We start from the raw sequence: 24,712 nt of genomic DNA, 5'->3' as shown, positions 1-24,712 counted from the left end.
GCAGCCAGGACGCTACTGAAGCCCTGGCTGCCATGGTATGTTAGTGAGCAGAGAGCAGCGCATTATACTCACATGCGCTGTGGCCGGCGGTCGCTCCTTCTCATAGGTCTGTGCGGCGCATTGCTAATGCTGTAAGCATTAGCAATCCGCCGCACAGACAGAAGAAGGAGTGACCGGCGGCAACAGCGCTCGTGAGTATAATGCGCTGCTCTCTGCTCACTAACATACCATGGCAGCCAGGGCTTCAGTAGCGTGACTCCTGGCTGCCATGGTAACCGATCGGAGCCCCAGCATTACACTGCTGGGGCTCCGATCGGAACTGACACTGCCACCAATGATGGGGGGGAGGAGGGGGACCCTGTGGCCACTGCCACCAATAATTAATACTGGGGAGGGAGGGGGGGGGGGGTTGCGTTACCAGAGGGGGCAGGCAGATCAGAGGCTGGGGGCAGGCAGATCAGAGGCTGGGGGGAGGGGGAGGCAGATCAGAGGCTGGGGGGAAGGCAGATCAGAGGCTGGGGGGAAGGCAGATCAGAGGCTGGGGGGGGAGGCAGATCAGAGGCTGGGGGGGGAGGCAGATCAGAGGCTGGGGGGGGGGAGGCAGATCAGAGGCTGGGGGCAAGCAGATCAGAGGCTGGGGGGAGGCAGATGGAGAGAGAGAGTGGTTAATGGAGGCTGCAAGCACCACCTTGGCATGTATAAAGTTATTGGTTTAGAGAGGGATTAATGAAGGCACCTCCAAGGTGCTTTCATTAACCTCTTCAAACCAAAAACTTTATACATGCCTAATGCCAAGGTGCTTCCATTAACCCCTCCAAACCCAATGGGCATGTATAAAGTTATTGGTTTGGAGGGGTTAATGGAAGCACCTTGGCATTAGGCATGTATAAAGTTATTAACCCCTTCAAACCAATAACTTTATACATACCTAATTACGTACGTTATTTTAAGTAGCTTTTTCTTTTTTTTTTTTAAAACATATTTTATTGTTTTCATACACAAAATCACAACAATAACAAAACAAAACCATATTACTCCATAGACAAACAATGGTCATCAAGTTAAACACATACATGTGCACATTAGATACTGCAAATATCTTACTGTAAATTGCGTCGGATGTCAGTCATAGAAACCCGAAAAATACAGACATAAAAGGACAAGCCTTATAATGTTTAGCAACATGTCCTGTAGCCGTATAAACAGCTGGCCCATGTGCCCAACCAGTCGCCTGCTGGCTGCCCCTCTACAATTAACCCACCGCCTGAAATATGTTCCTTCTCCCTCATGACTTCACCCTAACGCCCAGCATCGAATTCTACCGACCGTAGCGGTCCCTGTACCAATCTGCCCATTTACCCCAAGTCAATATAAATTTGTCATGTGATAGAGACTCCCAACTTGTCAACTCCTCCAATTGGCATATCTCCTGTACTTTATTTACCCACTCCCGTAGACTTGGAACATTCTTTGAGAGCCAATATTTGGGTATGAGCAATTTTGCTGCGGAAATAAGGTGCGCAGATAGCGAGTGTTTGGCAAGAGTGTAATTACAGTCAGGCAAATTCAGGAGAGCCACCAGTGGGGTGATAGGAGAACTGATCCTACAAATGTCTTGGACTATTTTAGATATCTCGTCCCAATATACTGAAATAATAGGGCAAGTCCACCATATGTGGTACATGGTGCCCTTGTCGACGCCACACCTCCAGCATTCCGCTGAATATGTAGGGGATATAGAGTGCATTACTGCTGGTGTTTTATACCACCTGGTTATTATCTTGTAGGAGTTTTCCTGCAGTTTAAGACATCTCGATTGTCCGTGTGAATGGGATAAAATTCTACTTACAATTCCTTCGCTTAAGGGTTGCCCCAGCTCCTCCCCCCATTTTTCTATAAACCCGGGTTTAGTATCCACGCCGAACTCTAGGATTTTCCCGTAAAGTAGTGATATCAAGCCCTTCTTACCCGCAGTCTGGTTCCACACCGCATCATACCAAGTGGGAGTATAATTGTTTTGCGTGGTGGACAAGTATAGCTTGCAATACCATTTGAACTGGTAGTATTGTGGTGTAGTCCAAGGAATATGCTTGAATCGAGCTTTTAAGGCCGGCACCTCCGGGACTTGTCGGCCCGCAATCACATCTCCAATGGCTGCATCACCCAAGGAGGCCCATAAACCCATATCGTCCCGGAATTCCATGTTCAACAAGTATGGTAGGTACTTAATAGGTGTTAAAGGTGACATGGCTGTGGAACTGCCCAATTGTCTACTCAAGGTGCGCCAACAATCCAACACCCCCTTTAATGATGTAGGTATCTTAGAGTGGTGCTGTGTAGAACCACCTGTGTCCCATAACAGCGCTAATGTCCTTGACCCTAGCACTATCCTAGCAATTAGGCATCCCAATTTATGAACCTTGGGGCTGATTAACTCCGAATGCAATCTCATTTGAATAGCCTTATAATAACAACTGATATCAGGTAAGCTAAAGCCCCCTTTGGATCTAGGGAGAATCAGTCTCTGGTAGGCGAGTCTGGGTCTAGCTTGATTCCATATGAATGCTGAAAAAGTTTTCCTGATCTGTGTTAAAAAGTGATGGGGTAAATGCACTGGCAACGCCTGCATCAAATATAGTAATTTGGGGAGTACGTATGTTTTGAGAACGTTCTTCCTCCCCATCCAAGTCAGGAAAGGAATTTTCAGCTCTTTCAGTTGAATTCTAATATCAGCTAAGAGTTGGGGATAGTTCTGGGAGAAAAGTTTATCCGGGTCTTTGGTAATGTTTACCCCCAAATATTTGATGTGGTCACTTTCCCATTGGAAGGGATAACCCTTTTTGAGTTGGGCTATTGTCGTCTGAGGTGTGTTAATTCCCAGAGCCACACATTTGGCCAGGTTTATTTTAAAATTGGATAAGAACCCAAAGTCATCTAATTGCTTCAACAAAGCAGGGAATGCTACTATCGGGTCTGGAAGTAAAAGGAGCATATCATCCGCGAATGCGGCTATAGTGTGAGACTGGGTCCCAATCTTTAGTCCCTGTATGTCCTTATCTTGCCTAATGGCCTGTAATAGGGTTTCCAAACAAAGAATGAAGAGGGTGGGGGAGAGTGGACAACCCTGTCGAGTCCCATTGCGTATGTCAAAATGAGACGTGAGAGCACCATTGATACGAATTCTGGCCGTGGGGCAGGAGTACAAGGACAGCACAGCGGTTACAAATAGAGGGGGAAACCCAAATTTGCGTAAGGTAGCTTCCATAAAGTGCCAATCAACTCTGTCGAATGCCTTTTCGGCATCAGTACTCAACAGTGTAAGCTTCTGACCATGACTCAAAGCATACTGCTGTGCTAGTATTACCCGAAATGTGCTGTCCCTGCACTCCCTCCCCCCCACAAACCCGGACTGTTCTGGTGAGACCAGGCCTCCCAACCAAGTTGCTATGCGATACGCCAAAATCTTTGCCCATAGCTTGATGTCTGCGTTGAGCAAGGATATCGGGCGATAACTAGATGGGAGAGTTAGGTCCTTCCCAGGTTTAGGCAGGACAGTAATGTGAGCCTCTAATGACTGTTTGGGGAGAGGAGACCCATTCATCAAGGAGTTGAACATAGAGACCAGGTGAGGGCCCAATATAGTGAAAAACTTTTTATAATAAGCAATAGTCAGGCCATCTGGTCCCGGACTCTTGCCTTTAGGGGTCGATTTTAGGGCTTTCTGAACCTCCTCCAAGGTCACCGGAGCCACTAGGGCCTCCTTGCCTGTGTCTGACAGAGCTGGTAAGTTAAGTTTTTGCAAGAATGAGGCCGTCTTGTCCTGTCGGTCCCTGTGTACTGCCCCAGATTCTCCCTTCCGTAAATCATATAAGTCCTGATAGTACTCAATGAATACCTTAGAAATAACATTGCTGTCCGTGGAAATATGGCCATCTACTGCCTTCATTTGTTTAATATAGGCCTGTTCTTCTCTCTTTTTTATCATCGCCGTCATAACCTTACTGCCTCTATTGCCATGTATATAATGTTTATGTTTGGCCCGTAAGTATGCTCTGGCCGCCCTAACGTTTAGTACCGACTTTAGTTCTTGCCGGAGTGAGACAAGCTGATCAAACTCTTTTTCCGCTAGTGATCTTTTATGTGTCTTTTCTATCTGAGATATTCGCGTTAAAAGTTCCACTATGCGTTTATTCCTTTCTTTCTTAATATGTGTGCCCAATGCAATGAATTCTCCCCGTATTACCGCCTTGTGTGCCTCCCAGGAGATAGCTGGTGACGTAGCCGTGCCGACATTTAACTCAAAATAATCTTGCAATTTTTTCGCAATCGACTCCACATGAGCTTGTGTGTCAAGTATTGTGTGATTAAGTCTCCAAGACCACTCTCTGCCAACTAGCTCAGGAAGCTGAATGGCACACAGCACCATTGCGTGATCCGACACTGTTATATTGTCTATTTTAGCGGATTTCACTAGTGGCAAACTAGTCTCAGGGAACATAAGATAATCCAATCTCTGATACGACTTGTGCGGATTAGAGTAGAATGTATAATCCCTATCAACCCCATGGATAGATCGCCAGACGTCTACTAATTGTAGCGCTTTCAACCGCACCTGTAAGGTTTTTAGGGCCCTAAAAGAGATTGCCGACCTCTGGGTTGAGGAATCCAATAGGGGGTTTAAAGTCACATTGAAATCACCGCCCATTAAAATCTTGCCAATTGCAAAAGCCGAGATTTTATCTAGTGTCTCCAGCAGCCACTGTACGGTACCAACGTTTGGGGCATATAAGTTGCAAAGTGTAAACTTAGAGTGGCCTATCTCACAATTTAGAAGTAAATAACGACCTGCTGGGTCAAGTAGCTGTGAGTGCAAGACAAAAGGGACGCTTTTCCGCACACCTATGCTGACCCCCTTGGACGCATTCCTATCTGAGCATGCGTGATACCAATAATGAAAGTTAGAATTACTTAGTTTAGGAATATAACTAGTAGTAAAATGGGTCTCTTGCAGCATAATAATATCAACCAGTGCTGACTTAATAGACCTAAAAACCCTACTTCTCTTCACTGGGCCTTTACAGCCGTGGACATTGAATGTCGCTATATTAACCTCCAACGGCGCCATTTATGCACTGCGTTGGATAAGACATCAAGCTTAGACTGAGCAAGACCAAGTATGGAGTGTGAAACATAATAAACTTCAAACTTATGATAACAAAACATAGTGAAAAATACCAACGTTGGTATTAATGGATCAGAGTCCTGGGTAGGACTCAGTACCCGGGGGGTGGTAATATGTAACAAAAACATATCCTGATCGGCCTAGATCCTTCTGATATACCCGCTAACGTCAGTGCTAGCCCCGGCATAGATAATTCCTAGCACCATATCTCAGTGACTCTAGCAGTGCTATTGATATACATAAAATTAAACTGACCAGATTCTGCAGAGTACCAAAGCACGTCCCACATCATAATACCGCAGGAAAACCATATGCTAGAGAAGGATAGGGTAAAGAAAAATAAAACATCAAACAGTAAAGATAGTACTTCCCTGTTAAGCACATAAGGGAAGCAATCAGACCTCCAGTGTGTGTGAGCACATGTCCTAGGTAGCTGCCAGAGAATCACATGTCCATGCCTCTATCAGCTGCCCTCTTATTCCTTCCGCTCCTTTGCTGCTTTGGCTTCATCCATGGGGTGACCGCTGGCAGAGGTGGCAGCTCCCCTTCTGTAGGGACAGGCAACCAGGAGGGGATCTCCACAGGGGTGATGTCCACCATTTCCCAGAAGGGGACCAAGTCTGCCGGCGCTCTCACGGTAAATCGGCGGTTTCCAGCAGTGATTAAGATACCAAATGGAAAGAGCCACCGGTATGGGAATTTCGAAGCCCGCAGGAGATCCGTTAATGGCTTCATCAGTCTCCGCTTCTGAAGGGTAGACGCTGCCAGGTCTTGATAAATCTGTACACTTCTTCCTTGCAGTGTCACCTCCTTTGATTCCCTAGCCTTTTGCAGCAATTCTTCTGTGTCCCTGTAGCTCAATAAGCCACAGATGATGTCTCTAGGGTTCTCTGAGGTGCCTGGCTTGGGTCTCAATGCACGATGAACCCTTTCTACAATAATGGACTGAGCTCTCTCCTGCCCCAACAGTGAGGTGAATAATGCGTTCATTACAAGCTCCAAGTCCTCTTTGTCAGCAGCCTCAGGTAGGCCCCGAATCCTGATGTTACGGCGGCGGCTTCTATTTTCCTGATCCTCCATTTGAAACAACAGGGTGTTCATGGCTCTGGTGTGGGATCCCAGCGCGTCTTTGACCGCCGTATTAAAAGTGAGCATGGCGTCCTGCACTTGTTCTAAAGACTCCACTCTGTCCCCAATATGGCGGACATCTGTCTTTATGGCAGTTAGATCCGCTGCGATGGGTGCCAGAGCTCTTTGCAGCGCTTGCTCTATAAAGTCCCTAGTGAGCGCCGCACCGCCCGTCTCTGCTTGAGACCCGCTCACCTCGCTTGCTTCTTCCTGCAGGGTCTCGGGACTCGATGCTTCACAGGAGCCTCCTTCAGTTTGCCGCTTAGGCGCCATCTTAGGTGGTCGCGCCGGGACCTGAGGTGCCGATTTCTGAAGGTATCTCTCCATGTCTGACTGATGCGGTGAGTCCTTTCTTTGTTCTGCGGCGGCTCTAGTCTGTTCCTTCGACTGAATCTTCATCATTATGTGTCGGGTATCGCTATTACAGGGCTTAGTTAGGATCCAGTGGCGGGAGCTCCGCTCTCAAGCAGCCGCCATCTAGCTCGGTCAGGCCACGCCCCTTAAGTAGCTTTTTCTTATTAGATTACTCGATGAATCGAGAAATATAATCGATAGAATACTCGATTACAAAAATATTCGTTTACTGCAGCCCTACTCCCCACTCATTGCTCTGCTAGATTTATATCAAGCTGACAGCTCAAGGGGCGTGTCTTTTCGGCGGCAGCTCAAGAGGCGTGTCCATGCTCTCCCTATCACAGCTCAGGAGGCGTGTCCATGTTCTCCCTATCACAGCTCAGGAGGCAGTTGGAGGATGAAACTGAGCATGTGTGGCCCTCTCGGTGAATCGGACAAAGTAAAATACCCAACAGGTGGCTCTACGGAAAATTTTTATTGATTAACTCAGTGGCTATGCTACATTTTTAATTACATGCAAATGCAATCACAAAAGTATTCAGATCCAGGTGCTGGTTTAAAAACTGTAGAAGTTTTCATCAGACAACCCCTTTAAATGCTTATTTCCCTGTAGCATGGGATGGGCCATGGGATAAAGAGAGCCTGTCAACATTTTTGACCCCTCAAAATTACTGGCAATGCTATGTAGGTAAAGGAGATCAGTGTAGTCTTACCTGGGGCAACGGTGAACTTTTAATCTCCTTGGTGTCATAGAGGTTGACTTTTTTTTGTTCTCTAAGCACTTCGCCCTCTGGGTGAAGGCTGCGGCATCTAATCAGGAGAGAGCTAGAGCATTGACTCCCCCAAAGGGACAACCTCCATGGCACTTGTGATCATGGTGTCAAGGGGAAGGAGGGATTTAAGTTTGATTTCTTGGTCATGCAAACTCCATGACCATTGCCCCAGCTATGCTTATGCTTCCCCATCATTTATACAGGGCAGACTCCCATTAAGCTGGCCGTATACATCAGAAAAAAGTCAGCAAAACCTTCTGCTAAAAGGGACATGCCCTCCTCTCCATTGAAATTTGTGTTTTCTGGGGCAGTTGAGTTATTGGTGTTGGTTGACAGCAGTTGAACATGAATGGCCTCCAGATATCTCTAGTTGTATCCCATCGAAATGGACGTGACATATGCAAACAATATCTTCCCCACACCCTGCGCCCATTGATCTTGAGGTCATTGCTCTGTAATTAAAAGGTTTTCCTTTCTAATTAAAAATATCTGATATTAAAAATATCAGACGTGTCTCTGAATGTTCTTAAATAAAAAATGATGGTATACATACTGCTTTCTCACAGGTCCGGTCTTCCTCCCTCTGCTTGTTTACAAACTGTATGCATGGTGCCGATTAATCATTCAAAGAGGTTATCTCCGAAATCTAGAAGAATGCATACCATTATATTAACTATATCCATGCAAAAATAATTGCTGCTCTCCAGCAAAAATTCTCACTCCTTTACTCAGCCCACCTGGGGCTCTGGTCTCGTCAGTTTCTGTGGGTGGCCAGTATAGATGAATGAAAGGTGCCTGGGCCACTTCACTATGAGATCACTACATTGGCACTGAGAGGAGGAAGGGAGCAGGTGGGTCCACCTCTGAATGCAGAAGGTGGACCAGAATTTTGGCCGCAGGAGAAACGGGGGGCACAGCCGTAGAGGAAATTGTATTACAAAAAAATCTTAATAGCTAGAGAGAATGTATATTGCAATAATACTTAATTTAAAATGCCACGTTCATTGCATAAGAAAAAATGTTTTCTTGGAATACATTGCCGACCAGCTGTAGTCTCATTCATGGGGTTATCAGACAGCGACTAGTCTGATATTGGCCACTTTCACACCCGATATTGCATCTATAGTACAGATCAGTAATACTCATGGGCTGTGTTCTAGGGAGGAAATTAAACTACTGGAGAAAGCCAAACTAATGACATTCTGAAGACATTTGGATGACACATGGATCACACACAGATGCATCTGCATAGACTTTAGTAGATGTTCTCAGTCCATGAAACAGATCAATGTAGTGTAATATTTTATGCACTCATGTTACTATCCCCTAAGAATAATAGCTCTGTATTATGGACAGAGACTAAACGAATAATATACTGATAAAAAATACGCTCATGTGAAAGAAGCCTTTCTTAGGTATGAAGCTGAAGGACAAAATGAGACTGAGAGCAAGAATGCGCGACTGAAAGAAACCTCAAGCCAAATCTCTTTTGAGGAGAAACCAGTCTCTAGGTTAAGGGTTATTGAACGTCTCTAGTCTCTTTAGGGTATGTTCATATGTGGCAGAATCGTTGGCAATACTCTGTCGTGGAGTTGTGTGTGGAAGATCCATTGTATATTACAGTAGAGTAGACCATCTTTTACCAAATTTTCATGTGTACACTCTAGAAAAAAAATCCACATCACATTTTTACATTTTTATGTCTTAGGTTTTGCCATGAAACTGAAATTTTGTTGCGTAAAATCTGACGTGGAGGCCATAGCATCATTGCTCATCTTGGTGAATGCTTCTTCTAAAGATTTATGATGTGATTTTATAACTGGGCTAAATGTGTTCCACACCTTCATAGAGAGATGTCTGAAGATGGTCTCGGTGGGAGTCCACAAACCTCTTTGAAGAAAATGGAACTGCTGTCAACATAGCTTGGAGCTGCAGCAATCTCTGAGCTAATGGCCTAATGATAGATGAAGGTCGCTGCCCACGGACCCCCACTATCTTTTAGCATACCTCACTAACATCAGAAGATGATGGGTAGAAGCAGAGGTACCTCCTTGTATTTGCATGCAAAATTTGTTTAGTTAAAAGCTTTTTTGGGAGCCTGGTGGGACCCATTTCAGCGATCCTATGGAGGCCTACTCTGATGACACGTTACCGTAACACTCGCCTGCTCTTCGGTCTCATCCAGGTCTCGACTATATGAAAAAATAAAAGAAAGAAATAAAGAAGATGAATGCATCTCCAGTACTTGATCCAGAAATGATTTATTAAAGAGTCTGGTATTGCAATGGGAAACTCCAGATTTTAGTGCTAATAACATATGAGTGCAAGGTTAGATTGGATGTCGGCATTCTGCAGACCAATGATCTATTGCCTATTTCTGCAAGAGTCTAATGTGTCTAATAAAAGACAACCTGTTCGACTCACACTATAATTACTCTGGATGAATCTGTTCTTTCTGGAAGGTGGATATTCCATTGTATGCTCAAGAGCAAAGTGGACGTCTGTGTTTCTCCTCTGAAAGGATCAAATGGCCCTTGTTCAAAAACGCATAGAGAGCAGGATGAAAGCTATACATGGGCAATTATATTCCCTTAGCATATCATGAAAGTAAGATCTGCACTTATAGTCCATTAATTTATAATACTGCAGACCTCCAAATCTGTCCTGCCATATATTCAGGTTATTAATAATCATCATAATTTCCTATAATGGCCTAGTTTCCTCTACATTTATGTAGTATCTTTTACTTCTCGTAGTTAATAGGAAACGTACGTCGGGACATAAAGAACGATTATTCATTGATTGTACTGTAAGTTGTCAAGCCTCATGATTTACAAATCAGACGGTACATGTGCAGACAAGATCATACATTTATGTAATAACAAGCTAATTAACACTTCAAACAATAGGAGTGCGGGCCCAACGGCTTACAATCTATGAGGAAATAGAGTTGGCACAAAAGGTAAAAGTACTTGTTTTTTGTAATAATCCAGCCTTTTTTTTTTTTTTTTTTTTTTTAAATATACATGAGGAGGTAACCAGCAAGTATCTGTGTCTGTACAAGGTAGTACCCCAAAAAATTACATGAGGAGGTAACCAGCAAGTATCTGTGTATGTACGAGGTAGTACACAAAATATTACATGAAGTGGTAACCAGCAAGTGTATGTACGAGGTATTGCATGTAAAAACTACACAAGGCAGTAACCAGCAAGTGTCTGTACGAAGTAGTATACACAAAACTACATTAGTAGGTAACCAGCAATTTTTAATGTATGTATGAGGTAGTACACATTAAACTACATGAGACAGTCACCACAAAGTATCTGTGTATGTATGAGGTAGTACACATAGAACTACATGAGGTAGTAATCAGCAAGTATTTGTGTATATACAAGGTAGTACACATAAAACTACATTAGGAGGTAACCAGCAAGTATCTGTGTATATACAAGGTAGTACACCTTAAACTACATGAGCCAGTCACCAGCAAGTATCTGTGTATGTATGAGGTAGTACACACAACACTACATGAGGTGGTAATCAGCAAGTATCTGTGTATATACAAGGTAGTACACATACTACATGAGCTAGTCACCAGCAAGTATCTGTGTATATACAAGGTAGTACACATAAAACTGCATTAGGAGGTAACCAGCAAGTTTCTATGCATGTACGAGATAGTGTCTACATGAGCCAGTCACCAGCAAGTATCTGTGTATGTATGAGGTAGTACACATAAAACTACATGAGGTGGTAACCAGCAAGTATCTGCGTATATACAAGGTAGTACACATAAAACTACATGAGGTGGTAACCAGCAAGTATCTATGTATATACAAGGTAGTACACCTAAAACTACATGATGTGGTAACCAGCAAGTATCTGTGTATATACAAGGTAGTTCACACAAAACTACATGAGCCAGTCACCAACATTGTGAAACGCCCATAGATTATCCTTATGGTAAGCCTTTAATGTATTACTGGTGGGGGTCCAAACAAGTACATGAATTGTCCATAAGGCACTAAATATCTAAAATATTTAAATAGAGGGGCCTTTGCATCCATATGCCAGAGACCCACCTCTATAAATCAGAGAACAAAGCTCCTCCCCTGGTCCTGGTGGATTTGGCACAATGACACGTGTCAATATCAATAGTATGTTTCCACCTTCAGGAGCTCGGACACAACACGATCAGCTGCTGGGGCGACTTATTTTTGAGTAGGGTATGGAAAGTCTCTGCTGTGGTGGAGTACCAACAATACTACACTGAAATACCATGGGTTATGAAGAATTGATTTAAATTGCGGGAGTGTGTATTTTTCCCAAGTGTTTCGGGGCTCCTTCAAACTTTTCCCAATTTCACTTTGTTTATAGGTGTTTTTTTTTGAAAATCTAAATTTAGTTTTTGATAATTATTCTTCAGAAGTGACTTTGTTTCCTTTATCCGTTTTTATTGTGGGGGTGCACTGTGCTGATTTCTTATTCTAGTTCAAGTTAATGCAAGAAAAGGAAGCATATGGTAAAGATAATCTGTGCCGAGTACGTCACAAGCTTTTTATAGGTTTTTCTGAGTAATAGCGAAATCTTTGTAAAGGCCATGTGTGTTCTTTTATAGTGAGACTCTGATTAATAATTCAGGTTGACATATTGCCAGAGGGACAAATCCCAACAAACTATTCAGTAGCCAACAGTAAAGCACCAGACTCTGGAAGGCAAGCGTAGTGCCTATGCTTCTGGTTCTCAGGAAGGAGTGAGGTACAATTGAATATAAGAAACTTTGTAAGTTATTATATCTTAGAAAAATTTCTCTTTCTCCACTATTGAGTCACTTTATTGAATAGCTCACGGACTATACAATTTTTTTTATTACATGCAATTACAAATATTCAGATCCAGCTGCTGGTTTGAAAAATGTAGAATATTCTTTGTGGCACAATCCCTCTAAGGTATATGTGCTAAACCATCCTAGAACCATTTCTGGTGGCAATGGAAATGCAGGAGATGAAGAACAGTCTCTAGTCACACATCACATTTAATGGACTTAAAGTCTCGTGGGAGCGTTTTCCAGTGCTTCAGCTATACAAACTTCTGTCTTTTATATTATAAGAGCTTTACCTTATCTCTTGTGACGTGACAACCTTCACAATGACGGACATGAGTGGGGATTTTATTTGTAAAAGTAAGCGTGGAGTAAATAGGTCAAGATGAACGTGGAGGACACGAGTCGCTCTTACATTTTCTATAGAATGTCTGTTTAAGACACCTGTTTGGGAAAGACTTTAAAGGTTACAAGTGGCACTGATGAAAATGTGCCCATGGAAAGAGCCGTGTAAATGTCACAATGTCTCTTATAGACGGAATTGTAATGATCAAATCCCAGATTCTCCAGTAAACGGGGAATGTCGGGTGTGATGCTTCCAGTTATGGTCTCTGATCGACCGCAGGAGTAATATATTTGGTGATAATGTGTTCCGTATCCTTTGGCCCTTTTCACAAGACTTTGCAAAGTGATATCTGTTGGGAAGAAATGTTTTATTTTCGATGAGATCCAGTGACCATAGGGCTCAACCTCATGTGGACCCACTGGCACATCCACAGTAGACATCAGAGTGTCAGCTTTGAATTTCTCCTGCGGTATTCTTTATAAAACACGTCGAATATGCAAATCTATTAGATGCTAGTTTAGTACAATTCTTCCTGAAAAACAAGTCAATTTAGTACTTTACTTTGTTACAAAAGTGTTCCAGTTGTGAGGTATTCTCACACACGGCCGTTGCCCGGCTGTTCCATGCATTGGGGACCACAATTTGCCGTCCCCAATGCACGGGCAACATCCGTGCCGTTGCCGCAGACGGATCCAGACCCATTCCACTTGAATGGGTCCGTGATCCGTCCACACCGCAAACAAATAGAACCCCCACAAAAGCAATCCATAGTGCTTCCGTGGGGTTCCGTGCCTCCCTTCTGCACCCTCCGGATTCTGGACCCATTCAAGTGAATAGGTCCGCGTCCAGGGCTCGTATATTGCGGACCCACTGTTTGCGGGCCGCAATATGGGCCCGGCTGCCACACGTTCCTGTGAATGAGCCCTCAGAATGTTGTTCCCTGGTGTTTAATTTGTATAATAAAGTTCACGTCCACCTTATCAGGTGGACGCACATGCTCAGTTCCGACCTTCAACTGCCACCAGCCATATCTGTTAGATGCTGGGACAGTTACAGGGAGAGAGCTGCGTCAGAAAGTACATGCCCGCTGAGTGGTGATGGAGAACTGCAGCAGAAAAGACATGCTCCCTGAGCTGTAACCGAAAAGACACACCCCAAGCTGCCAGCAAATATCCGAGCGATTGGAGCAATGACTGGGGAGATCTCTGGACCCATGGCATAAGCCCTTTACAGTGTGAACATAGCCTTGTAAAGCCTTTAGCTGACAGAATCATGGAAAGTCAATAATGTATGCTTATTTTTTTTTTTTTTTTTTCCTTCATTAAATTTTATTTTCCAGCTGAAGTTTTGTAACTTATTTGGCACGTGTAGAATAGACTTTCTTTTGACAGTCTTTGTGACGGGTTATTTATGAACTTCTGTCGAGTGCTTATCTGAAATGTGGACATTTTAATATACTTTCTATTATTGAATCTCCTTCCATCTCCCGCTCATCTGTTTCTCATCTGTGTTGATTATTTGTGTGAAATAAAACCACATGGGCAGAACATTTACCGTGCGTCTGCAGACAAACCGGATCAGATATCTGGATTATTGCAGTTTGCAAGATTTTATCCAACACAAGTGATTGTGTGTCTTTTTTTTTTTTTTTTTTTTTTTAAAGGAAATGTCCTCTTTCATTTGCTTAGGATTTACACAATCTGACATATCTAAAGAAAGCGTCGCCCTTCACTGACGCAACTTTTGTTTTTATTCTGTTTTCTTTATTTATTATGTGCATACGTGGCATTTTTTATTTTAATATATGCACCCAGTGCAAATGATGAATGCATTTCATTTATTACTACTTTTTTATTTTGCACATCATGATTTTTCTCTGTATAGGTGCTGAATAGAGATTAATGTAATTTGTTTTATTTATTTTTTAATAGTGAAGTATTTTTGACATGACTTCCCATAATTGTACCATCGGTGGTCTCGTCAGAGAAGAGTACAGTATGGTGAATGCTGGTTAAATCTTTGACTTCAGTCATTTCCCTCTGCCTCTCTTAGACATATGTGACCAATTGCAGCCAATCAGCGGTTACTTTTTGGATTTTATGATTTGATGCTAGCTGTAGTGAAACAGCTTGAGGAACACTGCATTACAGCATATAGTACTGTATCCTTCTCAGACCACTTTCTTCAACATCCTGTATGGTTTCACTTCCCTCAATAACTTCACTTTAGTTCTTAGTCCTCAGCATTTCTCCAGTTTGCTTCTTAGTCCTCAACATGGCCCTACTCGCTTTTCCAGTCCCCACTGTGACCCCACCCTCCTTCCTGGTCCACTTCATGGCTCCCTTGCTTTCTCAATCCCCAGCATGGCTCTCCTTGCCTTCTCAGTCCCCATCATGGCTCCCCTTGACTTCTCGGTCCCCATCATGGCTCCCCTTGACTTCTCGGTCCCCATCATGGCTCCCCTTGACTTCTCGGTCCCCATCATGGCTCCCCTTGACTTCTCGGTCCCCATCATGGCTCCCCTTGCCTTCTCGGTCCCCATCATGGCTCCCCTTGCCTTCTCGGTCCCCATCATGGCTCCCCTTGCCTTCTCGGTCCCCATCATGGCTCCCCTTGACTTCTCGGTCCCCAGCATGGCTCCCCTTGACTTCTCGGTCCCCAGCATGGCTCCCCTTGACTTCTCGGTCCCCAGCATGGCTCCCCTTGACTTCTCGGTCCCCAGCATGGCTCCCCTTGACTTCTCGGTCCCCAGCATGGCTCCCCTTGACTTCTCGGTCCCCAGCATGGCTCCCCTTGACTTCTCGGTCCCCAGCATGGCTCCCCTTGCCCTTTCAGTCCACTGCATGGCTCCCCTTGCCCTTTCAGTCCACTGCATGGCTCCCCTTGCCCTTTCAGTCCACTGCATGGCTCCCCTTGCCCTTTCAGTCCACTGCATGGCTCCCCTTGCCCTTTCAGTCCACTGCATGGCTCCCCTTGCCCTTTCAGTCCACTGCATGGCTCCCCTTGCCCTTTCAGTCCACTGCATGGCTCCCCTTGCCCTTTCAGTCCACTGCATGGCTCCCCTTGCCCTTTCAGTCCACTGCATGGCTCCCCTTGCCCTTTCAGTCCACTGCATGGCTCCCCTTGCCCTTTCAGTCCACTGCATGGCTCCCCTTGCCCTTTCAGTCCACTGCATGGCTCCCCTTGCCCTTTCAGTCCACTGCATGGCTCCCCTTGCCCTTTCAGTCCACTGCATGGCTCCCCTCGCCCTTTCAGTCCACTGCATGGCTCCCCTCGCCTTCTTTGACTGCAGCATGCTCCCACACTCTTCCTTAAAATGGTTATTCCATGACTAATCTAAAAAATTATTAAATTATAAATTATATAATCGGATATAATGTAGTACCAGCCCTGTATCTCACATCATGGATTCAGAGATCTCCCCGTTCATTGCTCTGCTAGATTTATATCAAGCTGACAGCTCAAGGGGAATGTCCTTTCTGAGTCAGCTCTGGGTGTGTGTCCTTTTCTACCGCAGCTCCTTATAGGGAACACTGTAAAAATCAAACCCATAAAACAGTGGAGGAATTAAAAAATTTTTTTTCCAATTCCATGCCATTTTTACAACCTACCACTACATCTTATACATTATTAAATGATGCCATTAGAAAGTACAACTTGTCCTGCCAAAAAACAAGCCCACGTGCAGGTATGTAAATGGTAAAATAAAAATGTTAGGGCTCGGGAAAGGCAGGGAGTGAAAAATGAAAAGGCAAAAGTAGAAAATTGCCTAGTAATAAAGTGGTTAATTTGATAATCCACTACGGTCAGGTGGTGAGGTTGGACCTTTTGTGTTTGGTTTATTAGCTAATGACATTGGTCAATCAACAAGCAGGTTTTAATTGGCTCTATTACTCTAATCGTTCTTTAAGTTCTTTTCGGGACAGATAGTTACAGTGCGCTGGTCAGGGGCTTAAAGCCGTTTCATCTTAGCGGGCTGCATAATTGATAGTACGGTAATTAACTTTTATGCTGCACAAATATCCTTTAATCATGTGGAATTTTTATTACTCTGCAGACAGACCTGTAGATTTAGATAAGTTAATGTCCCAAAGCCCACCGCTTTGTAGTAAATCTGCTTAATTGATGATCTAAGCAGAAAAGCAGATCCTGCTCAAATTGTCTGGTGTTTTGTAAGAAGCTGATCAGACTCACCAGCACCTTGCTGGCCCTGGAAGTCAAGATAGACATATACCGTAGATAAGATGTACCGCTGGCCAAACCTTCTAATGGTGGCCATCTCATGTTTTAGGGGGGGCCTCCGACTCGTCCTTGAAAGCAGATATTGGGGGAGGATAAGGATCAGGCTGGTAGTTGGATGTTCTCAGGGACATTAGCCTCTTTTAAGGGTGTCTTGCCGCAACTTTTTCCCCTCTTCCATTCACAATGGACGCATGATCAGCCAAGCGTGCACTTGTGTAAGGAGATCAGGAGACGTCACTGCCAAACGAACAAGTGTTTGGTCGCCAATTAGCTAATGTGTATGGCCAGCCTAACATGTCGTTTTTTAATTTTTTAATTTTTTTTGAATTTTTGGAAATTTAGTTAGATTTTGCATGTCCCTGTCTGTATTTAAAAATATCCTAGTGTAATTTAGTTTTCACACTGGCCACTAGACTTAATATCCTGTTGTTTGAGAGCCACCAAGACACAATGAACAGGAGCTGACTTCTACAGGGGAGTCTTCTAGGCCTGTTTCTGTGACCTGTGCAGAGGTCAGGAGGGAGCTGATAAGCTGCGGTATCACCTACTGGGAATAGTGGATCCGGTGTTATCTATACAAAGGTGATATCTGTCTGCCTGTGATGATCATGCGATGACCACTGAAAAATAACTTGTACGGAATAGGAAGTCTTTGCATATTTTAGGCCCAGTAGTCAGTACGAACACTGCACAATTTTAGGTTTTTGTTTCAAATCCTGTATAGATGGTGACGTGGAAAATGAAAATAAAAATCACCCAACTTTTTAAATAATAGGTCATTTTCTGTTGACCAATCATGTCATGTGACCACGGAGCGCGAGTGAAGTGCTTGCCATTACTGACGCTCTGTGGTCCCCTGCCGGCTGGCACAGCGCTGTACTGTATCCTGACATACACACATCGTCAGGGTGTAGTGCATGTAAGCGCGCACTATGACCTAATGCTGTGTGACGTCAGGAGGGCAGTGCAGCGCGCGAAGAAGAGGATGGAAGATCTGTGGAGGGTCGGCAGTGCCCCTACAGGAAAGGTAAGTATTTCACTGTTACTGGGGACTAATGACTAGGAGGGGGAGATGGTAGCACTGGGGGAGTAACTGATGGCACTGAGGCAGCTGAGGGCATGGAGGACTGATGGCACTGGAGGGGGTGCTGATGGCATTGAGGAACTGATAGTACATAAATTAAGGATAAGACAGCACTACTCACTGACTTGTACTAGTCATTCAATTTCTGTGGCGGTGCCCGCAGTGATAAGTTCTGGCCTTGAACCCCTTAATTACCAGGACATAGAAGGAAACAGCGGCACTCCAATTTCTTCAATATTTTCTTGCGTTTATTCCACCAAAATCACCACAACGCTTCGACCTTCTGGTCTTTATCGAGCTTGATAAAGACCAGAAGGTCGAAACGTTGTGGTGATTTTGGTGGAATAAACGCAAGAAAATATTGAAGAGATTGAGGAACTGATGGCACTTGGGGGGGGGGGGGGAAACCTGATGGCATAGACGAGGCTGATGGCACCCCCTGATGACATTGGTGGGGCTGATGAGTTTTTATAAAGGAAAGCGTTCTTTTAATTAGTTTTTTTTTTTTCTTATTAGGGTACTCTATTAATTGTTGGATTCCTCGGTAGAATACTTAATTACAAAAATAATAGATGGCTCATCCGAACAGAAAAATGACAATAAGGCCTCTTTCACACTACAGTATGTTGAATTCAGTGTTTTGCGTTCCGTTTTTCACGGATCCGTTGTTCCGTTTTTTGCTTCCGTTGTGGTTCCGTTTCCGTTCCGTTGTTCCGTTCCGTTTTTCCGTATGGCATATACAGTATACAGTAATTACATAGAAAAAATTGGGCTGGGCATAACATTTTCAATTGATGGTTCCGCAAAAAACAGAACGGATACGGAAGACATACGGATGCATTTCCGTATGTGTTCCGTTTTTTTTGCGGACCCATTGACTTGAATGGAGCCACGGACCGTGATTTGCGGCCAAATATAGGACATGTTCTATCTTTTCAACGGAACGGAAAAACGGAAATACGGAAACGGAATGCATACGGAACACATTCCGTTTTTTTGCGGAACCATTGAAATGAATGGTTCCGTATACGGACCGTATACGGACCGCAAAAAACGGACCGCAAAACGAAAAAAAAAAACGGTAGTGTGAAAGAGGCCTAACGCAAATACCACCACCTGACGGATAGAGGTAGACCCTAGTGATGATATTGAGGTTCCTCTAGTTTGTCGTAGAGTCTGTCATCTTCAAGACCTGGTACCTGATGCTGTAGCTTTGCTCAGCTTCTTCATAGTCACTCCTATACATCTCGGAGCCCTCTATCGTTACCTACCCTAACTGAGATTACTTCAGACCAGCTTTACAGAAAACCATCCCAATGTTTCCTTCATGCACAAATAACCAAAGTTTCCAATTTTTTTTTTAACTGGTCATTATCATGGTTTGGTTTCCCTGTGATTGTACAAGCCGAGATGTTTTTCACAACGCTCATGGTAATAGGACACTTGCCACCAGTGAAGAGCTTGTCAGAGAGGGAGCATGAAGTGCGTCTTTTGTTTGCCCCCAGCCATCTCATTTGCTACCATTGTCTTGAGTTCGGTCTCTTGGGTTTTCTTAACTAGTCAACTGTAAGGCCTGACTACAGAAGAGCGGTTACTGAGAAATCTATTGTATCTTCCTTCTGAATGGCTTTGGAGTGACAAGTTTTTCTTAGTGAAGCTTGCTGGCAAGCTTTCCTAAAGCCCGTTGGCCTTAATTCCTGAAGAAATGGTGCGATTAGGAACTGCTGCGTAATGAAGCGTCTTTGCCCATGGCAGAGATCATTTATAGCACTTGCAAACTACCTGACATAAAAAGCAAAGTCTGCAGCACTATAATATTTTAAGATGCGTTCCAGGGATGCAGAGCCATTTCCTTCATCTACGTCACTTCTGATGGCGTCTAGACAGACCCAGGAGCACTGTAATCCCCATCGTGTAATGTTTGCTGAATTGCCTTTGAATGCATGTTTGTGTATGTTTAGGGCTCATGCACACGACAGTATTTTGCGTTCAGTATACTGGCCGTTTTTTTTTGGGTTCAGTATGCGGTACATATACTGAACTATTCATTTCAATGGTTCAGCAAAAATAAATAAAATGAAGTGTCTCCGTGTGCATTCCGTTTCAGTATTTCCGTACCGTGAAAAGATAGAACATGTCCTATTCTTGTCCGCAAATCACAGAGCTTGGCTCTATTCAAGTCAATGGGTCCGCAAAAAAACCAGAACACATACGGAAATGCATCCGTATGTCTTCTGTATCGGTTCAGTTTTTGCGGAACCTTCTATTGAAAATGTTATGCCCAGACCAATTTTTTCTATGTAATTACTGTATACTGTACATGGCATACGGAAAAACCGAACGGAAAAACCGAACGGAAAAACCGAAAACACAATGGAAAGAAAAAACAGAACGGATCCGTAAAAAACGGACCGCAAAACACTGAAAAAGCCATACAGTCGTGTGCAGGAGGCCTTACTCTTTATTTCAGTTTCACTTGCCATTTTTTTTTTTTTTTTTTTTTTTTTTTTTTTGTGCTTTTGTCTGAAGACTCTTGCCATCCTTATAAATGGAAGCAATCAACTTCTGTTGAATTTAGGAGTGGTTATGAAAAGCTACTTTTGTAAATTACCTTTTCTGCCATCAAATTTGGGACCATTGTCCAAATTCATGCTACTAATCGGGAGGATAGCTTTTTTTCTTTTTTTTTTTTTTAATAGAAAATGTGTGAGAATTTGCTGGGTTGAACTGTTTCCTTATTCAGTGATTTTGATATAGTGCCATGTTTTTCATGAAACTTTTTGGGCCCCTGGGCTGGAGCTTAACACTGTGGGCACAATAAGAGCATGATTATTGCAGAATATTTGGAATGCTGTTGGCTTCTATCGGGATGCATAGTTTGATCGTTTTTTTGTTAATCCGGTTACCTAATTGGAGAGTTTTCCAGTTCTGGTTGGAATGGAGTGCCAGATTATGAGCTTGTATGCATCTGTAGATTTTCTGAGTTGAAATTAAATATATTTATAGTATATACAACATTATAGATTTTTGTATAACCATGTGAATATTTCATAGCTTACAGCTGATGCAAACTTTTTTTCCTTTTTTTGTTTTTCAGGTTTACTTCCAGAAAAGCTTGGGATTGATGTAATGATGTTGCACGAACCATCTTTGACGGGATACTAAGCTGCACAGAGTTGCAAAGAGAAAATGGGTCGTCTCAGATTCTTCATAAATTAGCGACAAGTCATTAAACATTTTATTTTTATTTTTTATTATAAAAATATTTTTCTAACTTGGCAGATCTCATGAAACCAGTGTGTTCTCTGGAGTATTCTCTCCAGGAGAACATTATCCTTTCAAAGAATAAAGATGGACACGTTTTACTCTGGAATTTTCTAAAGTTGAGTACTTCTTCAGATCATGACAAGTTTGAAAAGGTCCCAGACTGAAAGGTCCGTTGCAAGTGGGACTCAATCATCTGTACCAGATGGACCACCAAAGGCTCGTTCTGATGATTTTTATATGAGACGTTTTAGGTCACAGAATGGTAGTTTAGGTTCTTCCGCCATGTCTCCCGTAGGACCACCACGCAGTGAGAGCTCCCACCACATATCCTCTACACCAGGTGTACCTAAAATGGGTGTTAGAGCACGTATTGCAGACTGGCCTCCGAGGAAAGAAAATGTGAAAGAAATTAGTAGAACTAGTCAGGATATTGAGACAAGCAGCATAGAAACCATGTCTGTTAAGAGTAGTCCTAGTAGTCAAGTTAGTACGTCTAGTATGAATTCTAGCGACTCTGTTATGCTAAAAAGTATTCAGAACACACTTAAGAATAAAACAAGACAGGCGGAAAGTTTAGACTCAAGGTTTCTGTCTCCTGAAGGTTACTCCAGCGGTAGCTCCCCTAGGAAAGTTCACCGCAGAATAAGGCAACGGAGCAACAGTGATATTACAATAAGTGAATTTGATATGGATAATTTTGAAGAGTGTATGTCACCAACCTTTAAAACTGGTCCATCACTCCACAGGGAATATGGCAGCACCTCCTCAATAGACAAACAGGGAACATCAAGTGACAGCTTCTTTGATATAATAAAGGGATATAAAAACGAGAGAGCTGATCATCGTGGTCATGGGCCATCAAAGTTGAGTGAACTATTACTGAGCAGTGGCAGTAGGGGCTCTGGATTCTCTCTAGATGTTATAGATGGTCAGAGAGATGGGCATAGGGCCTTCAAAGACAGGGACAAGCCACTAAAAAGACGTTCCAAATCTGAAACAGGAGATTCTTCAATTTTCCGTAAGCTTCGAAATGCAAAAGGGGAAGGAGAGCTTGGAAAAGCTGGGGACATTGAGGACAGTCGCTCTGATGACAGTATCAAACCATGGACATGCCCTAAATGTTTTGCTCATTACGATGTTCAGAGCGTCCTGTTCGATTTGAATGAAGTTGTTATCAACCGGCATAATGTCATCAAACGACGAAACACCACCACCGGAGCTTCAGCTGCCGCAGCCGCCTCTCTGTCTGCTGGACCATTATCGCACTCCTCCAGCTTCAATTCTCCTACCGGCAGCACCGAAGACTTAAACTCAAAAGAGAACGTTGACCAAGGAGATGACAAAAGCAATGATTTAGTAATGAGCTGTCCATACTTCCGTAACGAAATGGGAGGTGAAGGGGAAAAGAAAGTCAGCTTGTCCAAATCCAACTCTGGTTCTTTCTCCGGCTGTGAAAATTCTTCTTTTGAGTCCACAATGAGTTCACACTGTGCAAACGCAGGACTGGCTGTCCTTGAGGTCCCCAAGGAAAATTTGATTTTGCATATTGACAGAGCTAAAAGATATATTGTTGAGCATATAGACCTTGGTGCATACTATTATCGGAAATATTTCTATCAAAAAGGTGAGTTTTTGCCTATTTTGTTCCTTGTGATTTTTGCGCTCAACCGTGTGTTAAATGAATTTATTCCAGCATATTTTTTTACATTGTAGGCCTATCCTCAAGAAAAGCCATCAGCATCGGATCACTGTAGGTCCAGCACCCCATACCTCCACCGATCAGCTGTTCTGTCGTAGCTCCAGCTCTGGAATGTCCAAGGATGGAACTGGTTACTGCAGCACTCCCCCCATTAACTTCAGTGGGAGCAACGCTGCAGTAACCAGCTCCGTCCACTAGGCCCAGTAGACGGAGCTGTAGTTCCAGTGCTAGAGCTACTGGAGAATGCTGATCGGCAGGGCTCTGGGGTGTCGGACTCCCGCTGATCAGATATTGACGGCTTATGAGGCTAGGCCATCAATGTTAAAGGACTGGAAACATCTTTGATCATTTTAATTTGTATTTAAGGCTTCTTTAAGTAGTTTTAGTTGAAAACCTACGAGGAGCAGAAAAGCATTACATTTCCAGTTAAAATAGATTTTGCCTGGCAATAGATTTTGCACTTCAGTGCCATTGACTAAATTATCTACTTATCCTTATGTGCCCTTATATGTTTTCTATAGATTTTTATTTTTATTTTTTACCTCTTCGCGGCTGAATATATTGAAGGGAAAGGCTATAATTTGGAGTAATATAATTATGTCAGATCTTGGAGGAATTCCACATATATTCAGTACTAGGAAATGTTGCTATGATTGCTTCTGTTGGAAAATGCATAGGAAAAAAAGTATTGCTGTGTGCACCGCTGCCTTCTTGCAGCTTACCAAGCACAGCACTGCTGCCTTCTCAAACAGCTGATCGGCGGGGGTCCCGGGTGTCGCCCCCCCCCCCCCCCCCCCCACCAATCAGATACTGATGACATATTAATGTGCACAGCCACCTTTATTCCAATACACAGCATCTGATGCTGTGATTTTTTTTTTTTAAATACATACCTTTATTTGTTTATGGCAGTATACAGGACCCCACCGAAGTACCTTATCTTTTGTGGGTACGGATCCCGAATTGTGCCTGAAGCAAAAGCAGAGGAACACATCATAGCTTAGGTCTGCTCTGGTTTTCACAATCTTTCTTTTTACTGATGGGCCTGTTTAACCGTGCAGTATATATTGGTAAAAAAAAAAAAGCCTAAAAAGACAATCTACCTAGAAAGACACGCTGACATTTTCTGCCACGTTTTCTTCATGTGCTTCTGGTGTAAACGTGCCACCAACCCTTTTGCACTGTGACAAGTGGCACTGCTAGCCTCCAGAAAGAGATGCCAATGTGGAGTAGTTAAATGGGAAACGTGACATTTTTTACTAGAGTCTCCCTTTACATAATTGCTGTACTGTCCTGTCCACATTATGGTCTGCTGACTGGAAGTGGTCTTCAGAGTATTGCTGCCCCTCCGCCATCCTGAAGAGTCTATTCAGGCATTGTAGGACATTATGTTGAATTCATGTGGTCTGTATACAGTTCCTTGGATTGTTGCTGTTCTCGCTCAACCTCAGATGGCCTGAAATAATTTTAAAGGGATCTGCCGGATAGGTCATCATTATCAGCAGGGGTCCAAGTCCCAAGTCGTTTCAGGGAGCCACTATGCTCGCCGGAGCTCTGGTCAGGGACGCAGGCACCCGGCAGCTTTCCAAGGACAGCGCCATGCATTGTATAGTGGCAGTGCTTGGTATTGCAGCTCATCCCCATTGAATGGGGGTGAGCTGCAACTAGGCCACGTGAACGATGGAAGAGGGTGTGCGCCCAAGGCCTCTTCTAACAGCTAATTAACAGGGGGTCATGGATGTCGCACCCCTGCAGATCTGATACTGATGACCTATCCTGAGGATAAGTCATAAATATCTTTTCCCGGGTAACCA

The 24,712-nt window shown here is 43.6% G+C and overlaps 1 protein-coding gene across 6 annotated transcripts in view; it reads left to right on the top strand.

Moving 5' to 3' along the window:
* The window catches only part of SIPA1L1 (signal induced proliferation associated 1 like 1), a 232,494-nt gene that overhangs the window by 92,616 nt on the left and 115,166 nt on the right, over positions 1–24,712 (top strand). For all 6 annotated transcript variants that reach the window (XM_044272804.1, XM_044272806.1, XM_044272807.1 and 3 more), the window contains one exon: positions 21,030–22,823. In XM_044272804.1, coding sequence (XP_044128739.1) covers positions 21,335–22,823 — 1,489 coding nt within the window. In that variant the 5' untranslated portion in view covers positions 21,030–21,334. The remainder of the gene's footprint in view (positions 1–21,029; positions 22,824–24,712) is intronic.

The sequence above is a fragment of the Bufo gargarizans genome, chromosome 11 (assembly GCF_014858855.1).
Source record: "Bufo gargarizans isolate SCDJY-AF-19 chromosome 11, ASM1485885v1, whole genome shotgun sequence".
In the NCBI taxonomy this organism is placed as follows: domain Eukaryota; kingdom Metazoa; phylum Chordata; class Amphibia; order Anura; family Bufonidae; genus Bufo; species Bufo gargarizans.
This window is presented reverse-complemented; position numbering and strand designations above follow the sequence as displayed.